At 38.4% G+C, this 19,471-nt stretch overlaps 3 protein-coding genes across 9 annotated transcripts in view; 2 read left to right on the top strand and 1 right to left on the bottom strand.

Moving 5' to 3' along the window:
- vav1 (vav guanine nucleotide exchange factor 1) overlaps positions 1–9,181 on the top strand; it is a 32,708-nt gene extending 23,527 nt beyond the window's left edge. For 5 of the 6 annotated variants that reach the window (XM_028593738.1, XM_028593748.1, XM_028593730.1 and 2 more), the window contains exons 14-30: positions 995–1,063; positions 1,375–1,461; positions 1,547–1,632; positions 1,723–1,858; positions 1,960–2,069; positions 3,205–3,306; positions 3,418–3,512; positions 3,638–3,660; positions 3,862–3,895; positions 4,108–4,244; positions 5,696–5,761; positions 6,046–6,077; positions 7,182–7,292; positions 8,072–8,159; positions 8,328–8,460; positions 8,716–8,867; positions 8,954–9,181. In XM_028593738.1, coding sequence (XP_028449539.1) covers positions 995–1,063; positions 1,375–1,461; positions 1,547–1,632; positions 1,723–1,858; positions 1,960–2,069; positions 3,205–3,306; positions 3,418–3,512; positions 3,638–3,660; positions 3,862–3,895; positions 4,108–4,244; positions 5,696–5,761; positions 6,046–6,077; positions 7,182–7,292; positions 8,072–8,159; positions 8,328–8,460; positions 8,716–8,867; positions 8,954–9,007 — 1,515 coding nt within the window. In that variant the 3' untranslated portion in view covers positions 9,008–9,181. The remainder of the gene's footprint in view (positions 1–994; positions 1,064–1,374; positions 1,462–1,546; positions 1,633–1,722; positions 1,859–1,959; positions 2,070–3,204; positions 3,307–3,417; positions 3,513–3,637; positions 3,661–3,861; positions 3,896–4,107; positions 4,245–5,695; positions 5,762–6,045; positions 6,078–7,181; positions 7,293–8,071; positions 8,160–8,327; positions 8,461–8,715; positions 8,868–8,953) is intronic. The other variant, XM_028593763.1, reaches the window with a different exon arrangement.
- A 1,262-nt stretch (positions 9,182–10,443) lies between these two features.
- Positions 10,444–13,694, bottom strand: ubl5 (ubiquitin like 5). Of its 2 annotated transcripts, none has more exons than XM_028565878.1 (5): positions 13,607–13,694; positions 13,212–13,276; positions 11,595–11,678; positions 11,478–11,515; positions 10,444–10,823 (listed from the first exon to the last, which is right to left on the bottom strand). In XM_028565878.1, the coding sequence occupies exons 2-5, from the start codon at positions 13,265–13,267 to the stop codon at positions 10,780–10,782; spliced, it is 222 nt and encodes a 73-aa protein (XP_028421679.1). In that variant the 5' UTR covers positions 13,268–13,276; positions 13,607–13,694; the 3' UTR covers positions 10,444–10,779. The 2 variants fall into 2 exon arrangements, with proteins under 2 accessions (XP_028421679.1, XP_028421669.1); XM_028565868.1 differs by having other exon boundaries at positions 13,572–13,681.
- Positions 13,695–13,774: 80 nt separating this feature from the next.
- On the top strand, positions 13,775–18,884 carry pin1 (peptidylprolyl cis/trans isomerase, NIMA-interacting 1). The gene is made up of 5 exons (XM_028565857.1): positions 13,775–13,940; positions 16,140–16,222; positions 16,968–17,076; positions 17,167–17,277; positions 18,643–18,884. Exons 1-5 carry the CDS (start codon positions 13,883–13,885, stop codon positions 18,750–18,752), a joined length of 471 nt encoding a protein of 156 aa, XP_028421658.1. The 5' UTR covers positions 13,775–13,882; the 3' UTR covers positions 18,753–18,884.
- The last annotated feature ends 587 nt before the right edge of the window (positions 18,885–19,471 follow it).

Here is a 19,471-nt window from a genome sequence, read left to right on the forward strand (position 1 = left end):
GCGCAAGTCATATTTCGTGCAATAACAGCTCATGGCAGTGTTTCCTTTAGGATTTCTTTTAGAGTGGGGGTAGGTCTGAACATATAATATATAAAACATATAAAACAGAACTGATACTTTGCTGCAACACAAACTAATATATTTATTCACCTCTACTCACACACACACACACACACACACAATGAGGCATATTTTCAGTTGTGATTGAACTGTATTTTTTGAGTTATGATATAGGCCAACTTTGAGCTTGACATATAGGGTTTATTGTTATTCTGTAGCAAATAACAATAAATCCACTGTTAATTACATTATCTTAATGCTGTCTAACTACTTCAGCATGTAAATAATGCACCTCAAATACAAACGCTCTGCGACATGCACTCTTAACAATGCAGCCCTGTTTCTGATACCGTGGGGGGCAGCCAGAGTCAAATCAACATAGAGGAAACACTACATGGATTTTCTACTTTTCTTTTTAATTATGTGAATTATTTTAGTTTATTTGGAATAGCTTTGACGTTTGGTCACCGTTGTACAAAACAAGCAATGTGATTTGTGACTTTGTGTCGCTTTGGGCTCTGGGTATTTGAGGCAGGCTTTTCTCACTATTTTCAGAAGTGTTACAAACCAAACAATTAATTGATTAATTGAGAGAGAAACATCTGCAAATTATTCCACAAATAAAAATGATCAGTAGTTGCAGTCCTATATAAAATAGCCAAAAATGAGCTCTACCTCAACCAACTATAAGAGTAAAATCCTTCTTCATGAGTAATAATAATCTCATGATATATTCTATAATAATTGATGCATTGAGTAATTACTTTTACGTACATTTTCCTGATTATACTTCCAAACTTTTACTCATGTAACACAAGTACACATACTTAACTAAAGGATGTGAGTATTCTCTCCACCACTGGTGTGTAGCTGCATTACGCTCATGCATGTTCATTTTTCAAGTTTGTCTTTAATTTGTGTGTTGTTCCTGCAGGAGCTGGTGAAGCACACCACTGACAATACAGAGAAAGACGACCTCCGCACAGCTCTTGATGCCATGAGAGTAAGTGTGTATGTCGTATGGTCTCTACAGTCCTGTGTGTCCTTCCTTCATGTCCTAAATTGCTTGTGGATCTTATGTTATTTTTACGTTGATTTTATGTTGACTTTAGAATGTTTTTTTCTGTTACATGTTTGTGGTATAAAGCAACAGATTGTAGCACTATGGCCAAGACACATTTCCACTCAGGGACAATAAAGTGTATTCTATTCTATTTTATGTATACTTTATGTGTGTTTGTGCCTAACATCAACTTAAATTTAGGATATTTAAACATTATTTATTCATTCATTCGTGTGTGTGTGTGTGTGCAGGACTTGGCGCAGTGTGTGAACGAGGTGAAGCGAGACAACGAGATCATCAAACAGATCACCACCTTCCAGTTGTCCATAGAAAACATGGTGAGGTCACAAGATTCACTTTTAATTTCTTTTTGGTCTTTTTTTTCCCCCTTACTGCTCATCCTCACTCTCCTCTGCCTTTTAGACTCAGTCTCTAGCTCTCTACGGTCGCCCCAAGATCGACGGAGAGCTAAAGATCTGCAGCCCGGAGAAAAAGTCCAAACAGGACAGGTGTGTGTTGTTTGTGTCTCAGTGTGTTTTTCACGTGTTAATGCTACGTATCTGACTTGTTGTATCTGTGTGTGTTTGGCTCTTCATCAGGTATGCATTCCTCTTCGATAAGGCCATGTTTATCTGTAAGAGGAAGAGCGGAGAGACGTTTGAGCTTAAGGATATCATTGAACTACAGCACTACCAGATACGAGACGAAACCTCAGGAGAAAAGGACAATAAGAAGGTATTTCTACTATAATGTATCAACAGTTATACAAGACATTGCATGACATGCAGTGCATCTATTAGGCATCCATGAAGCTAACAGTGTGTGTTTGTGAACAGTGGTCCCATTTGTTCCTTCTGCTGGACTGCTATGGGAGGTGTGGATACGATTTATTCTTCAAAACCCGAGAACTGAAGAAGAAATGGCTGGAACAGTTTGAGATGGCTCTGTGAGTTATCCCACATGCACATATACACATTGACATACACCCACTGAATTCTTGCCAAAGATAATAGTAAAGGGATTGATGTAGTAATCTCATGCAGCTACAAAATTGTTAGTAGTAATCTGGTAATTTTCCTGATAAATTATTGCCTTTTATAAAACCTCATAATGATGATAAAGCATCTGATGATGGAATTCTTAAAATGGAGCATTTACCAGCAATATATATACCTTAGGAGTTGGAATAAAACAGAGCTAAAAGAGAGTAAATGCTAGACTTATATTTGTCCTGTGACTTCTTTGTTCAAATCTTGTTTTCGCTGCCTCTGAGTGCCCAAAGATTTGTCCGTTATTTGCAGGTTTAAGTTAATCAACTTCTTTTTTTGTCATAAAATATATACATATTTTTTTAAATGATCCATAGGCAAGGCAAGGCAGCTTTATTTGTATAGCACATTTCAGCAACATGGCAATTCAAAGTGCTTTACATAAAACATTAAAGAGCAGTTAGAAGACGATTAAAAACAATTTAAAAACATTAATAAACAAATTAAAAACATTAAAAGACAAGAATAAAATTGATAGTGCAGTATAAGAATAAAAGTTACAGTGCACTATAAGAAATTAAAGTTAATAAAATAGATTATTTAAAGAAAAGCAACATCAAAAAGATAGGTCTTTAGCTTAGATTTAAAAGAACTGAGAGTTGCAGCGGACCTACAGGTTTCTGGGAGTTTGTTCCAAATATGTGGAGCATAAAAACTGAACTAAATTAAATTAAATTAAACAATGTTAAACATATTGGAAGCGAAACAAGTGAAACCGTTTAGCTTGCTGCTGACAGACACTGACCAGGAGAGGTTTAGCTGCAGCCACTTGTCATGGTTTCATGTTGCAGTTTTGCTGATTGCTCAACCCTCTAGGAAATGAACATGATTTGTTGATTATGGTATTTGCAGACTGCACTGTGTTGTTGCTGCTGTTGGTTTCTTCAGTCCCTGGAATACCAAATAGAAGTTTTCTAGGCAGGGGGCAACTTTTTTACTCTCTCCAAAGTCCAACTACCTGCTAGTAAAACCCAGCTCTGTGAATTATTGTTACCCCAGCGTTGTCAAATAATTTTTACTTCATGTTTGCAGGTCAAATATGTGCCCAGATAACTCCACAGCCAACAACCACGACTTCCAGATGCACTGCTTCGAGGAAACCACTTCCTGCAAGGCCTGCTCGATGCTGTTAAGGTACTTTGTCTCAATAGTTGTCCATTTCTTCTCTTACTGTAGCTCCAGTTCTTTTTTTTTTTTTCAAAAGATTTGTCCTTGAGGCTGAATCTCTCCACCTTTCGTCTGCAGGGGGATATTTTTCCAGGGCTATCGCTGCACTCGCTGTAAAATGGCTGCACATAAAGAGTGTTTAGGCAGAGTCCCTGCCTGCGGACGAAACTCAGGTCTGTATATGGGTGTGAAAAGTGTGAGTGTGCGTGCGTGTGTGTGCGTGTGTGCGTGTGTGTGTAAATACTTCTGAATAGTATAATTATCCCTTCTAATACAGATTGTCCTTTTCGAATTACAGATCATGCCGGTACAACGAAGAAGGTAGGACTACATTTATCTTTGACATTGTTGATATGTCTTATATTATTCAGGTCGAGGTGATGAATAAGCCCTTGTTGGACTTTTTTCGTCGCCCCGCACAATATTTTACACGTCAATTTTAATGTCCTTTTTTGTGTGTGTGCAAATAGATCAATCTTGAAGTACACTTTCACCAGTTTTATTGTCTTTTTCCCCCTCCAGAAAGCACAGAGGTCCTCCGGACATTCCAGCATTGGTAAGAAATAACATGTTACAGCACATTTTTTACTTTGAAAAAGTCTTTATTGTAAATATTACAACCTTTCAGTGTTATGGTCATTTTTATTCTCCAAAGCAACCTCCTAAATGTTTAAGAATACATTTAATGGAGTCAAAGTTCTTGCTTTGCCTGTCAGATCTCCTTCCTCATCAACGTCTCCTCTTTCTCCTCCTCGCTCTGGATCTCAGGATTTCCTAAAATGGAGGTGTGTCAAGATTATTATGGCTTGCCGCCGCCCCCTGTGGGCTTCGGCCAACCGCTTCACCTCTCCAAAGGTCACATCATTGAGCTGACCCGGGCCGGTCCTGACCTGGCATGGTGGGAGGTAGCGTTAAAAACCAAATATAAGCGTATTACATGCTACTATTCTGAAGGTGGGGGGGGGTCACATATAATTTTTTAGTGTTTTCAAGCCCTGCTTCCTGTGGTTGATGTGTAGGTGTGAGATGTTTGCGTCTCTTTCAGTCTCTTTTGTCATTTTCCTCCCTGTATCTCGTTCCACTTCCTCCCTCGTGCCTGAGCAGTACACCTCCAGTGTGTGATTCTTTTAAAAAGGTTTTGATTTGGAAAATAACTCAAACCTAATGGCTGAATTCCATTTAGCTGCGTTGATTTTAGGGTCTGGTATTGTTCATGCTGGCTCACTGCCATGGCTTTACTGGGACATTTGAATGGAATTGAGCCATTGTTCAAGTTGGTAGACAACACCCGTGCTTTACCTGCTATGACAAGTCTGCTGTGAAAAAAGACCAGATCTGATACCATTTAACTTGTTGCTGATCATTTTTCTGAAGCATACCGTAGTTTGTAGGTTGATTTGTGCATTGTTATTTATTTTATTGTTGCATGACAAAGCAGCTACGATTTTGTTTACTTGTTAGTGCATTCAAGTGTTTGTGGGAAACTTTAATAGTCAATGTTTGAGATTGGATTCCCAGAAGTGCAGTTCACAACAATAAGCAACATTTTATTTCTCTATTTCTCGCTGTGATGATTAGAAATTTGAATCAAGTTTCTCTGCAAGTTTATTTTAAATTAACACAAATCGAGGGGTAGTAAGTGAGGGGTAGTCCTATTATGCTCATCTTCAGGTTCATAATTGTATTTAGAGGTTATATCTGAATAGGTTTATATGGTTTAATTTAAAAAAAAAAAAAAAAACATCTTTTTGTTGTACTGCACATTGCTGCAGCTCCTCTTTTCACCCTGTGTGTTGAGCTCTCTGTTTTAGCTACAGAGTGAGACATCTCACTTCTGTTCCATCTTTGTTGGGAGTTGTTACCAGTAGCCAGGTAAGGACTACTAGCCGGTCAGAAGCAGAGTATGAGGGAGTGCCACGCTAGCAGCTAGGCGAGCATTATAACGTGTGTTAAAAAGTGACACATGTTCGTCACGGAAGTAAAGGCTGGATTAGAATAGAGCTGTTTGGAGCAGTTGGTGAACAGTGTTTTCTGTTGGAGAGGAAAAAGGAAAGTGAAAAAGCCAAAAACCATAATATGAGTACCTTAAGTAATAATGTTATAAGTAATCTGAAGTCCTTGTGGTAAACCTTGCAAAACACTGGCTTGTGGGTTAATCTGTCATACTGTTTCAAGCTTTGCAAGACTTGTGTGAATTGCCTCAGTTCAATATCAACTGCATATGAGTCATTTGTTTTAGTAGTGGTTTGTTTATAAGTTACTTATTCATGTTGATCTGATGATCATTTATATGTTGCAATGACTACTTGATCCACCCGGTCCGGCCATGTGATTTGTTGTTGTTTATGTCACTCAGGGAAGGAACCTGACTCTTGGTCAAATGGGATGGTTCCCCTGCCAAAAGGTTCAGCCCTATGTCTCTGTGAGTACAATCCAATAGCCAAGACACCCTCCACGAAAACTGAAAATGCCATTAAAAACCTTTAAAAGAAAGCAACGTTTTTCAAATACCTGAGCACAAGAAAAGAAACAAATGACAGATATGTTCAGATAGGTTGTATACAGTATGTCTGCTTGCATATATTGGCTACCATTTAATGTACTGAAACCAACATTAGCAGTATTAGGAAGTAAAGAATAAATACAATACCACCATGACCACCTTTGTTTAACATCTAACCACTGTGTAATCTCACGTGTTCCCAGAAGCAGACTCCTGACCTGTCAGGCTTCAACTGGTGAGTATCAATGAGAACTAGGTTAAATAACTTACTCACCAAAGGCCCCATAGCTTCATTTCTTACTGTATTGCAGTGCACTGCAACAGGGACGATTAACACCACAGAGCTGAGACAGAAAATATCACTAATAGCCACAAAAACAGAACCAGATACTGAAGTATTGAAAGCAGCTTTTGGGGCAAACTGTCTCATTGTGAACATGAGACCATGTTCAAAGTTGATTTTACACTTGAAAAATTGGATTGATTGATTGATTGATTGATTGATTGATTGATTGATTGTAACACTGATGCAATCTAGCACCTCACGTCATTGTTTTCCATTAACAAAATAACCTTTAGTTATTCGTCCCTATCCCATAATAACAATGATGTACTAACTCTATGGGACTCAAAAGCAGTCTTTAAAAAAAACACAGGTATTGTCCTTTAAGTCATCCTGGATAGGATTTGAAAATGATATACATTGGTGCCACCTGGTGGTTAACATTAAGTATGACACTGTGGAATGAAAAAAAACAACAAAGGAACCCACTGACTGAACCAATTTTCACTCACATCATTTTTCTACAAACAAAAAGAACGTACGTCATCAGAGTAATCTGAAACGGCAGTCATGTAAAATAATTTAAAAAAAAACACTTTGGTGGTACTAGTTTTCACGCCCCTATTTAGCATTTATAATCAGTACATAAACACTTAATACATTATTACACACTATAACATTGTTGTAAGCAGATATACGTGTTTTTAATGTATTTTTCAACAACTATAACTTTTCCTATGGGCACCCATAATGGAGGCTGGTATATAAACAGATAAATAACATAGTAAGATGCAGTTGTAACAATATAGTATGTATTTATAGGAGAAGTTATAACTGCTGATAAATACGCAGCTATAAGGCTATTTCAAGTGCTTATTAATGTACAAATAAGCACTTGAAATATCCTTATAGCTGTGTACAACTACATTATAGTGTGTTATAAGCCACTTATTAATGTGTTACTGCAAAACTTCGTAATTTTTTATTGAAACAGACATGTTGGCCTAGTCTTGCTTTAAGCAAATAATAAGGTTTGGATTCTCACTGTGCTTGAAGGTTCGCAGGGAACATGGACCGAACCGCTGCCAAAAACCTGTTATTGTCCCGGTCTGATGGAACTTTCCTCGTGCGTCAGAAAGATGGAGGAGAGTTTGCTATCAGCATCAAGTAAGCCTTCGCAGATTTATCAGTAAAGAGAGTTTGGTCAAGAGGAATGTTTCCTTTTCTGTTTACAGATTGAAGATGGCCTCCCAATAAACTTTTTGATTTGGTCTAGACTAGACTTGGTCTATGGCTAGATGTCTCGGTAAAACCTGGGATAAATTTGGTTAAAACAATGTTTTAGATGTCTCGGTTACATATAATATTGTTTTAAATGCTGTCGAAAAACAACGGTTGCATGTAACTATTCTCTTAAATTGAAGTCTCTTTTTCCAGCTTCTTAACTTTAAAGAGTTGCTGCATGTCTTTGTCTTAAATGAAAGTGAATTAAATAGCTTTCGATTTCAGACTGTTGGTTAGACAAAACAAGCAATTTGAAGACATTGCCTTGGGCTCTGGGAGCATTTTCCACTATTGTCTGACATTTTACGGACCAAAGGATTAATCTTAGAAAATAATGAATGTTTCAGCTATATGTTTCATGTTTAATAATGAAATATATTGTTGGTTGCAGCCCTGTATGTTACCCAGATGTCTGAAGTGAAGTTTTAACCTCACACTCACTGAGCTCAGGTATCACTTCTTCTCAAAAGCAGGAAAATACATTTTCTCAAACAAACATGATCTATAAAAGAATTCTCATATGAACGCCATTCATCTTTGCAGAAGTGGAAAAAGTCAGTTTTCCTTCCTTTGAGAGGAGCCGCGACACCGTTCGGCTATCAGACACACTGAACTCTCCCTTAAATGTTAATAATCACAGAGGACTTGCGCTGCTCTTCCAGGTTCAACATGGACATCCGACACATTAAGATCACGTCCACTGAAGGCCTGTTCCGCATCAACGAGAAGAAAGCCTTCAAGGGTTTAGTCGTAAGTCTAACAAACCTCATCCGGCTAAAATATGACACTGACCTGAAGAAAATACACTGAAACTGCCCTTTACATTGCGAGTAACCTGATTTCCTCCCCTCAAACAACATCCTACATCCATCTCACACTCTTCTTCTCCTTCTGTTACTGTTCTTCTTCCTGTGTTAGGAGATGATTCAGTTTTACCAGCAGAACTCTTTGAAGGAATACTTCAAGGATGTGGACACCACGCTGTGTACGCCTTACAAACAACCAGAACAACAGAGCAACTCGCCTAACAACACGCCAAACCCCACACCAGGTACAGTACATCTCGGCCACTTCACACACCTCATTATTAATATTATGTTAAAGGAATAGTTTGACAATTTGGGAAATACACTTGTTCGTTTTCTTGCCAAGAGTCAAATGAGAAGATTGACACCACAGTGAAGATATAAAAGAGTTATCAACGTTATCATCAAACTCTATGCAAGAAAGCGAATGGTAATTTCCCAAAATGTCCCAACTATTCTTTAAAGCTCATCCATGTTGCAACATTGGCCCTGTCTGACAGGAGGCAGCGTGAATAGTTTCGGCGTAGTGAGGGCCAGGTACGACTTCTCAGCCAGGGACCGTTCGGAGCTGTCGCTGCGGGAAGGAGACACCATCAAGATCCTCTCCAAGAAAGGTCACAGCGGTTGGTGGAAAGGAGAGGTGTACGGCCGGGTGAGGAATTTGCAGACACAAAACAAAACGACAACATTTAGAGTTTGCGGCGTCTCGTCTTACCTGCACTGCTCCTGTGTTTCCAGGTGGGTTTCTTTCCTGCCAACTACGTGGAGGAGGACTACTCTGAATACTGCTGACGTGGCTCCAGAGGAGATGTGTAGACCCATACTTCATGTATGGAGGTCGATGTGATGCCTGGTTTCCATCGATTGCATTAACTCATATACACGAGTGTGGCTGTGTGAGACAGATACTGTTACTTTTGATCCAATGACTTTCTAGTGATGTTAATAAAACTTTTGTTCAGCTGATCTGATGAATGTCTGCTTCATATATGTACAACTTACTTGGACCAAAAGCTAGCACTCAAACTTTACATGTGATTGTTGAACATCTAATTTCAAAACTATAGGCGTTAATCTGCTGCTATAACAACCTCCAGTCAGGGCTCTGAGCAGGACAGTCAAATTCTGCCACACCAATACCAAAAACCATTTCTTTATAGGCCTGGCTTGCTGCACAGTGGAATTGTAATGATTAGCATAAAGACTGGGGCATTGTGATGTTTAAAGGGTCTTCCCCAAACTGTTGCCACAAAGTTGGAATCACACTATTGTATGAAATATCATTTTGTCATTTAACTTAACTGCAACAAAGAGGTGAAAAATTTACCATAACAGACCAATTAGTGGGGGAAGAATATTCAGATAAAGTATTAATACCACAGCGTAAAAAAAAAAAAAAACTATTGCATGTAGAGATTCTGCATTTAAAATGTGACTTAAATAAAAGTAACATTTAACAGTGCTTTATTGTTTAAAACATTGTATTATTGGCACATTAACACATGCAGGATTTTAGTCAGTGGACTTTGACTAGCTACAGCTTTATATAGTGCTGGCTACTTTTAAACAATGTATGTTTTATAAACTGATCAGATCTTTTGCATGACAAAATCTCAACCTGTAAAGTAACATGTAACTCCAGCTGTCAGACAGTTGGGTAACATGTACATTATTTTCCACTCTGAAATGTAGTGTAGAAGTAAAAAATAAATAAATAAATAGCAACATGTATTTTAAATGTACACAACTTACATTAAGTTTGTACTTAAGTACAGTAATTGAGTAAATACATTGATTTACTTTCCACTAATAAGACCAAAAGGCCACAATCATTTAATACTTTTGCCAACAAAGTGTATACTCAGATGTCATTTCTGTGGTTTAAGACAGTTAAAACTATTTTTTGCACACTGGCAATCTTCTTCAAAGCTACAAAGCAAAGACTTAAATTAACACATACAGGGGTGCCTGGGTAGCTCACCTGGTAGAGCATGCACCCCATGTACAGAGGCTTGGTCCCCGCTGCAGCGGCCGCTGGTTCAATTCCTACCTGCGACCCTTTACTGCATGTCATTCCCCCTCTCTCTCCCCTTTCAAGTCTAAGTTGTCCTGTCAAATAAAGACCTAAAAATGCCCCCAAAAAATAATCTGAACATTTTAAACTTATGTGGAGAAGTGGTACACAGTTAAAGTTAAAATTACAGGACAACAATGACCAGCACTCAGCCTTGCAAGTAGGTAAATATCTGCTTTAATTCCAAAATATCAAAACAAAAACGTTAAAACAACATGTCTTTCACACAATTTGAAGGGCAAAAATCATAAGCTAATACGGAGATCAATGTCATGTCTGAGTTTTCTGCTCTGTAGATACTGCGCCATCTCGCCATCAGTTGGGTTGTCTGATCATGGTGGTTTCCTGCAACAGATTACATCTCTCTCTGTCTGTCTGTCTGTCTGTCTGTCTGTCTGTCTGTCTGTCTGTCTGTCTGTCTGTCTGTCTGTCTGTCTGTCTTAAGTAAAAGGGTCATCTGTGTGCAATCAAGTGGTGGTGCTCCTGTAGTCTACTGGTAGTAGAGTTCCAGGTTCATCCCATCATGGATTTCATCTGCAGAGGTCGTGGTTAAGTACAACAGATCAGTATAAAAGGAGTTCTGCACCACTGTATTCTGTGTATTACAAGTTTACGACCAATAATATGATAAACATCAGAAAAATACCTCCTTCTGTTCAAAAAACTGCTTTAGTTATCATTAGTATATAAAGATCATTTGTCACTGCAAACATCACCAATACCACATCAGAACATTGTAATGGATTTTGTAAAACCGTGAACAATGAAGAATGGGTCAGACATGATTAATTGACCTCTGGTAGTTAAAAATTATCCGATGCTTACTTTAAAAGTTTGAAAGAAATGTAGACTTTTGTGAAAATACAAAACAAAAAAAAAAAAAAAAAAAAAAAAAAAAACAAAAAAAAACAGTGCTACAGTATCAGAGCTAGTGGCAGAGCATAGTGATGGTCAAATGAAGCTTCGCGAACCAGTGTCTTTACTTTCTGAGCTCACTAGATGGTGCTTTCGGTTCAACGAAGTGTTTAAAAACCCACTGAATTGCCCTTCATTTCATTTTCTTTGAACAGAGAGCGCCATCTAGTGAGCTCAGAAAATAAAGACACTGGTTAGCGAAGCTTCATTTGACCATCACTAGCAGAGCAGCTAAAAAAAAAAAAAAAAAAAAAAAGATTGTTTAAAGGATACAGTCACCGAGAGACACGTGGTCCTTGAAAATGGTATACCTGTGGGAACAGAGGAGATATATTTAGCTGCCAATAGAATAAATAGAAATATTTATTATAGTAAAAGCAAGCAACTTACCATTTCTTAAGCACAATTTTGTCAAATCGAGTTCCTGTCTGGGCAGCAATGAGCTTCTTTAGATCGCCAATGGTATCCTCAGAGCTGAAACATTTCAGTTAAGGAAGGAGCAAGGTGGTGGCATAGAAGAAATTTAGAGCACATTGAAACGTGATTACATTTATTAAAATGGTCATGATGTAAAAGTTTGTCTTTATGCTTAGTTCAACAAATATTTGTTAAATCTATAATAAATGCTCAATGTTGGAAAATCTTCAGATTAACACTCAAATTAAATCACAACAAAAACTAAGTCGGCAACCTTAAAAGGGGTCTCATTTTTGTCTAAATTTAGAAGTCCGGCATTGACACCTCAGGTATCCAGGAGTTGTTTTATTCCCTCAAATTGGTATGACAAGACCACCACCCCTCACCAGAAAGCCAGGCTGTCAGTAACTATCACAAAAAAAAATGTCTGGTTGGAACTCGAGGATCTGACCACACTGACATAGCAGACCTGTCAGTAAAAACATAAATAATAAGAGTGTTGTTCTTTCACATAACTATACTATAAAAGTGTAAAATATAGGCGTCAAAGTATTACAAGGGACATACATGAGGCGGTCCCCAGTATATCTCTATATTGTAAGGGGTCCTTGGCTGAAAAAAAGATTCAGAACCTCTGGTTTAACTAACCCAGGTCAACATGATGTTAGTCTTTGTAACTTTGTTTTGGATGCAAATGGAGGATTTATTTGTTGATCTTGGAGGAAGTTGTCTTGAATAAGTGTGCTCTTATTTTGAAATAAAAGACACGAAGAATGCACTCATCATTAGTTGGTGAGTTGAAGTCAATATTAAACTATCCCTTTTCTCCACACTATGCCTTATGGAAAAGCATAGAGCGGAGAAAAGTAACTAAAAAGTGGCAACAGTGTTGGAACAGCGCAATAAAACACTCACTCCAAAAAGGAGTAGGTATGTTAAGAAGTATGGGAACTAAATGGAAAGAGCAAGTCACAATAAGCAAGCTGAGAATTGAACACAGCAACCTAAACAACATACTGGAGTATAGGGAAAGTGGACAAGGCAGAAGATGCTTAATCAGTCTCCTAATGAGAACAGTACTGATGATGAAAATCTGACATATTGGACACTGTAGGAGTTAACTTACTTCAGAAGATTGCAGTAGTGCAATATTACGGATGCAAGCAGCCCTTAAAACCCGAAGAGGAGGGTTGGTTGCCATGGTACTGTGGATACTGACATGCACTTATACAGGACTTATTGAGAAGCTGGAACATTCTCTGGTTCAACCTTTTCAAATATTAGGATTTGCTGCTTTTGTCTGTCTGATCATAGTAAACTGGGTTCAAATATTGGTCAGATAAAACAATCGATTTTAATCGATAATTAAATAAAATTAATTTAAAAAAAAAAACAGCACTTGTGGCTTTAAACCTACACTTGCACTTCATGCTTAAAATTAAAGTCTTGAGGCTCTGACAAATACCAAGAAGTGAACAATCTAACCTTAGGTTACGTTAGCCGTACGTTACAGCCCATGGCGTGGGCCCAAGTATTGCACATGTGGACGGACGCATCATCATTATTATTATCTCCAGTTTCAGAGGATACTTGCACTTGACCCGGACTTTCTTGCCCAGGCGATCGTTGCAAACCACCTCGATCATCTTCAGTTCCTGTCAGCCAAAGGAAATGTTAGCATAACATGTGGGAGTGTTGAGTCGATTTAAAGCCATTCCTCATATATACCTTATGCCAAAAATACATTACGTATCTAGTTAGAGGCGATAGCTAATGCTAACATCAGCTAGCTAGCTAGAGCTCACAACATTGCTAGCTTGCTAATGTTACATATTTTACAGACCAATGTGCGCAGTTACAAAGCACACACGTAAACCCACATTCTGTTTAAAAAATGTCGAGCATTGTGTTACATATATAATAACGGTGTGTTATCTGTGACATTCCTACCTGGAAATTCACAGCAGTATTACAAATATTCCCACCTCGACGATATTCTCTGGACCGCTCTCCGTCCTGTTTACCGTAAAGCTGATTCAGTTTGTGTGTTGCTTCTCAACCAATCAAATGGGCACAACGAAGATTGACAGCCCTCATTAACCTATGACAGGACAGAGAAACCCGTCAAAGGCGGACCTTAATCTGAAAACAACTCGTATCGTAAACACGTTGCTAACTGTCGTACTTTGCCTAACTGCAGTCCGACCACTCACACGGCAGCTACCGGAGTAACATTTGAAAACGCTGCTGCAGAAAAAACAATGGCAGACGACGAAAAGTTACCGGGTGGATGGGAGAAAAGAATGAGCCGCAATTCAGGTAACGTTAATGATACCGAAGCCACAAGAAGCTAAACATGCTAGCTAGCTAAATGGCAATATGTTAGTAAACTTAGCTAGCTAGCTTACGAGCTAGCAGCAGCAGCATCATGGTTTACTGTTTAAACGAGGCATATGGGACTTAAACTATAGTAGAGATATGCTGAAACCAGTGATGTGTAACTTGGTCTTATAGGTGTGTTTTGTTAAATGTGGTGTTGTTTCACGATCGCGCCAGATCTGATCCATTCAAGCTGGCCACTGCAGGGCCCCTGTATGACGTCATTCTGAACGAGCCTCAGCCTATACTGTACCAGCAGGGTTTACATATTTATGTTGGAAGGCCAAAAAGCTTAGTAGAGTCGTATTCCATTAAAACATAAATCTTTTATAGTTTACTTTTCTCCCATTCAGCTGGGACCTTTAGCTGAACGGCTGCAGCACAACAGTGGTGCAAGTATTAACAGCAAAACTAAAAGTATTGTGCTGTAAAAGTTTCCCTGTCTTTTACTATTATATATGATATTTTTGGATTGATATTACTGCTGCATTAATGTGTATATTGCATCTTACTGCTGTAGATGTTTAAGGTTGTGTTCATTTTAACTTCTTATATACTGTTGGGTAGTTAAATCTACAGCAGTGCATCGCAATCTATAAGATCATATGTTTGTAGTGTCGCTGTCCTGTGAGAACCACGTATCTCTAAAAAGTCAACTTTTCATGAGCTCAGAAAAACAGCCCGGTTTTCAGCTTTGTGACAATGCATTTTCCAGCTGATCCAAGGGGGCTTTTAAATTGTTTATTTAGTTTAAGAAGTAGGGGCATTTTCTCAACGCTTTAAGGAACACTTCATCTTTCAGTTTATCAGAAACATTCAACATCAAGACATCATCTGGACCAACATGGTTTTCACTGGACAGGAAGGGTATGAAAAATTGTAAATTGTAGCAAGTTGAATCAAATGGAAATATTCAATACAAGTACCTCAAATTTGTACTTGAGCACAGTTCTAGAGTAAATGTCCATACACCAGTGCAGCACAATGTGGTTTATGTCCAAATATGTTTTTCAATACCTTTTTTAAACTGCACTAATCAGTGTTTTCTTAATATTGAAATTGAATGGCATGATGGTGTGTAATGTAAAAGGGATTGCTCCTGGTGACAAACTGACTATGCAGTTCCCTTTAGCTTTATGAAATTGTTGTTTAGTCTGTTTTGGATCATTGTTTTGGTCTACAACTCTGTCCTCATCATTTGTTTTCAGCCACAGCAGGCAGCTGTCTTCAGCAACGACAAAAAGACATTGATAAACTCACTGGCAGACAGGCAAAGTTAGTGACTAGCTGGTTATAAATGTGGAACATCAATCAGTAAAGTAAATAACTACATATTTCCCTCAGGAGTTGGTGTGTACACCAATACCCAGCTAAAAGGGGGGTGAAATTTTACCTTAACTCAGGCTCAACCAAATAATAGAGCTGTCCTTTCCCCACATTTCAAATGTGTACATCTCAATGTGTAGAACTCACTGGATTCATGCTTATGTGAAGTATTATGAGGTGCTGTGTAGAACAGGGCAAATATCCAATATTTTTTTTATCAAATACATCAATGTTGATATTGCGGCGATTTTGTAGGGTTGACTATTGGTGCTTTCACAAAATATTAACACAGAGTTTTGCTAAATAATCACCAATAATGTGGATACAATGACTAACTGGGTAAAAGCAAATAATAAAACAGCTAGTAAGTTCAGAAAATTACATCTCTTTACTGTAATGGAGGCCTTTAAAAGCAGGAATAGACATACTACGCCTCCTATATTGATGTTGATTTAATATCGATATATTGCCCAGCCCTAGTGCTGTGTCACTTATATTGAGTTGGGCAACACACTGTGACAAAATGAATGCAACTGGTTGCAGAAAACATGTATTTTATGATGATGATAGGACAATATTGACAAAGAAACTGCGTGTAATGTGGATTGGTCACTTCAGAACTGATACCGTTAGATCCGCTAGATAAGGTTAGCATTGCCAATGATGCTGATCTGGGGTATTGGATTGGTGCATCCCTAAACATAATGTGTCAGTGTTGTTTTCAATTTGTTCATCTGCTTCCATTTGTTTAAAAAAATAAATAAATAAAATCAATGAGCAGCTTTTACAACTCTCTCTCTTTTTGCCCTCCAGGTAAAGTGTACTACTTTAACCACATCACCAATGCCAGCCAGTGGGAACGTCCGGTGGGAGATGGCCGTGGAGAGCCGGATAAGGTTATTATGTGTAATAATTTAAATGTATTTATTATTATAACAACAATAAACTTTTTTTATAGAGCAAAATGAAAGTTATAAAGTGTTTAGTTTACAACATGACATAAAAACAAGACTGAACTAGTTTAGTGATGTAATGATTAAAATAGGTGATAGGTGAACGAGGCCTTTTGAGACTTTGGGGGGGGGGGGACTGTAAAGCTTCGGAGAAACTGTGGCAATTGGTGGTCTGCATAAAGTATAGCAGCCCTTTAGACTGAAGCCAAAGCACTGCAACACCCCGCTCATTTCCTACAGCAGTTGCAGTCCCGTGTGTGTAGTAAAAAGGCTGCATTTCGTTTGTTAATCTGTATTGTTTTTGTTCAGAAGTGCTGCAGTATACACACACATTTGCACAATATCCTAAAATACAATAATCAAAAAAAATCATAAAATAATGAAATCATTTATAAATGTGTTGTCCAAATAGCCTACATATAAAATATTGTTGTCTTATTGGTATTTGCTTTTCCTTCATGGTCAGCATTTAGGCTCTGACAAACAAGCTTTGGTGCCTATGTATCATTCAAACATGCCAAGTCAAAATTTAAAATGAGGTCAAATGTTACTACAAGATGTTCTAACTACAGGTTTAATGTTTTTTTTTTTTTTAAGGTTTTAATATTTTCACAGTAGTAGTCATAGTTGTATTAATTCTGTTGGGATTTGACACTAATCAGTTTTTTTTTTTCTTTCACTCACTCAGGTACGCTGCTCTCACCTCCTGGTGAAGCATAATCAGTCACGTCGTCCATCTTCTTGGCGGGAACAAAATATAACCCGAACTAAAGACGAGGCTCTGGATCTCATTCAGAGTACGTAAGGCATCGGTGGAGGGGGAAGGGTGCTTCCATCAAGTCTGACTAACAGGTTTCATTTCTTCTTTATTTCTATGTTCTGCGCAGAGTACATAGAAGAGATCAAATCTGGAGAGGAGATGTTTGAGTCACTGGCTTCTCAGTTCAGCGACTGCAGCTCAGCTAAGAACGGCGGAGACCTGGGATTATTTGGCAAAGGTAAGACTCCGACACACCAACCCGACAGCCGACCGTAAGCAGAAAAGGCAGTCGGACTGGTCAGTCAGCTCCCCGAGGCCAAAAAAGCGACGCCGACTTGAGCGTACGTTCTGCGCGTGCACGAGACGTAATATGTCTCCATAACAGCAGGCTGCGCTAATCTGTATCGTCACCAAAAACATGAACACCGGAAATGACGGAACATCTCTCTAGGCCTGGTAAACGCCGAGCACGCTGTCGTCAGTCATGGTTTTCATCAGAGAGTTGTGATAGTAGTCAAGAAGGATCGTTGTTGTCATTACTCGCTGAACGGAAGAAAATACGATGGCTAGTAATAAGAAGATACTGGCGTTGTCAGCTCCAGTTTTCTCATGCACTGATTCGCTAGTCAAGGGCTAGCACTCCACCAATCAGATTGGTCATGGAGTCCGACTGCCCATTGGCCGATTCAACAAGTCAAACGGGCCAAAACGAAGGCTGACTGCTCCTCCGGCTGACGACGGCACCGAACACACCGAACAGACTCGAGTCACCGACCTCGCCAGGCTGTCCGACGGCCAATAATCGGGTCGGTGTGTCAGCGCCGTTACACACACACACACACACACACACACACACACACACACACACACACACACACACACACACACACACACACACACACACACACACACACACACACACACACACACGATACAGCAGTTACCTATTCATGAATACACAAATCCACAAGAGTTATGCATATACTGCATGTCATAGGTTTCTTTTTGTGTAGTTTATATACCAGGATGATACAGATAAATATTGTTGCATAAGGGAAATGGATGCAAAAGATGTAATGATGGATGTTAATAATTACAGTTAACCAACAATAAGATTTGACTGATACCAGTTATTGTCAAAAACATGCGTCGGGGTTGTGGTTGTCTGCCAGAATAAATAATAAATTGATTTCTTATCCAGTTCTAAGCCAATACATTTCATTGTCGTTTCTGTCATCGTTGCTGTGGTGACAAACTCAACTCATAGCTTTTTACTGGCCGTGCCAATGTGACACTCCCACAGCTAACTTAAACCTATTGAACTTTAACAAGGAGATACTTGTATGTAATTACCCTAAGTAGGTTATTGTAAAAGGTAATAAACAAATATTATTTTAAGCAAAAGCATATAAACATTACTGTTTAAATTGTTTATGTATGCACTAAGTGTTACTTTCTTGGGAATGATTCCTTTTTTTGATTCTGAATTTATGTACAGACCGGTCACGGATGATAATGTACAACATATTCTATGTGTGAATATTTATTTGGATCTGGATAATTGTATTACTTTTAATATAAAATATCCTTTTTTATGTTTTAGGTCAAATGCAGAAGCCTTTTGAAGATGCCTCCTTTGCTCTAAAAGTTGGAGACATGAGCGGTCCTGTTTTTACTGACTCTGGAGTCCACATCATCCTACGCACTGGTTGAAAGGAAGAAGCCACATACTGTACTTCCTCTTATATCTTCTCACACACACAGTCCGACCCATCCAGACCTAATTTAATTTAATGACACACACACACCACCCAATAAACAAAGTGTATGGTCTGAATCGCATTATTTCAAGCGGGATCATTTTGTTCCAAGCACTATGTTGTATGAAAAATGTAATCATACTGAACATCAAGGAGTATTGCAGATTATTCCTTTGAGACCTCAAGCTTTTATTAACCATGGCAATGCCATTATATAAAACATGAGTGCCTGTGACTCTGTTGAAGTGAGTGCATGTCTTTAAAAAGGACCATTTATCATACGTTGTCCTGTAACCTTTTCCATTCCTACTGTATGTGTGCCAAAGCAGTTCCTCGATCTTGTTTTGGAAAATGGATTCATGAGATGTTTAAAATACTTTCTAGTTATTGCAAAAACCCCTGCAGTTTGAGAAAGCATTGTTATTCTGAGTTCTCTACATTTGGCATTGCTGTAAATGTATTTTCCTTTGCAGATATCCAGGAACAGAATCATTTGTTTCCATTAAAAAGTGCATGTCTCCTCCCCCTTAGGATATGCAAAGATGGAACGGATGAAAACTTCCAGGTTTTAACAATCAGCTCCGCAGCTTTTAAAAGATCAACGTTTAGATTAATATTACACTGTTGTCATTAATTGAAGTTTTTCTTTCAATAAAAGTTTTTTTTTTGTAA

Source organism: Perca flavescens, chromosome 2 (assembly GCF_004354835.1).
Source record: "Perca flavescens isolate YP-PL-M2 chromosome 2, PFLA_1.0, whole genome shotgun sequence".
Classification (NCBI taxonomy): Eukaryota; Metazoa; Chordata; class Actinopteri; order Perciformes; family Percidae; genus Perca; species Perca flavescens.

Coding starts and splice junctions, on each gene's coding strand:
- ubl5 (XM_028565878.1), bottom strand. CDS start 13,267: ATGATCGAGGTGGTTTGCAACGATCGCCTGGGCAAGAAAGTCCGGGTC. Junction 11,679..13,211: donor AAAGTCCGGGTCAAGTGCAA/GTATCCTCTGAA, acceptor GAAATGTTTCAG/CTCTGAGGATACCATTGGCG. Junction 10,824..11,477: donor CCACGTGTCTCTCGGTGACT/GTATCCTTTAAA, acceptor CGACCTCTGCAG/ATGAAATCCATGATGGGATG.
- pin1 (XM_028565857.1), top strand. CDS start 13,883: ATGGCAGACGACGAAAAGTTACCGGGTGGATGGGAGAAAAGAATGAGC. Junction 13,941..16,139: donor AAGAATGAGCCGCAATTCAG/GTAACGTTAATG, acceptor TTTGCCCTCCAG/GTAAAGTGTACTACTTTAAC. Junction 17,278..18,642: donor CCTGGGATTATTTGGCAAAG/GTAAGACTCCGA, acceptor TTTATGTTTTAG/GTCAAATGCAGAAGCCTTTT.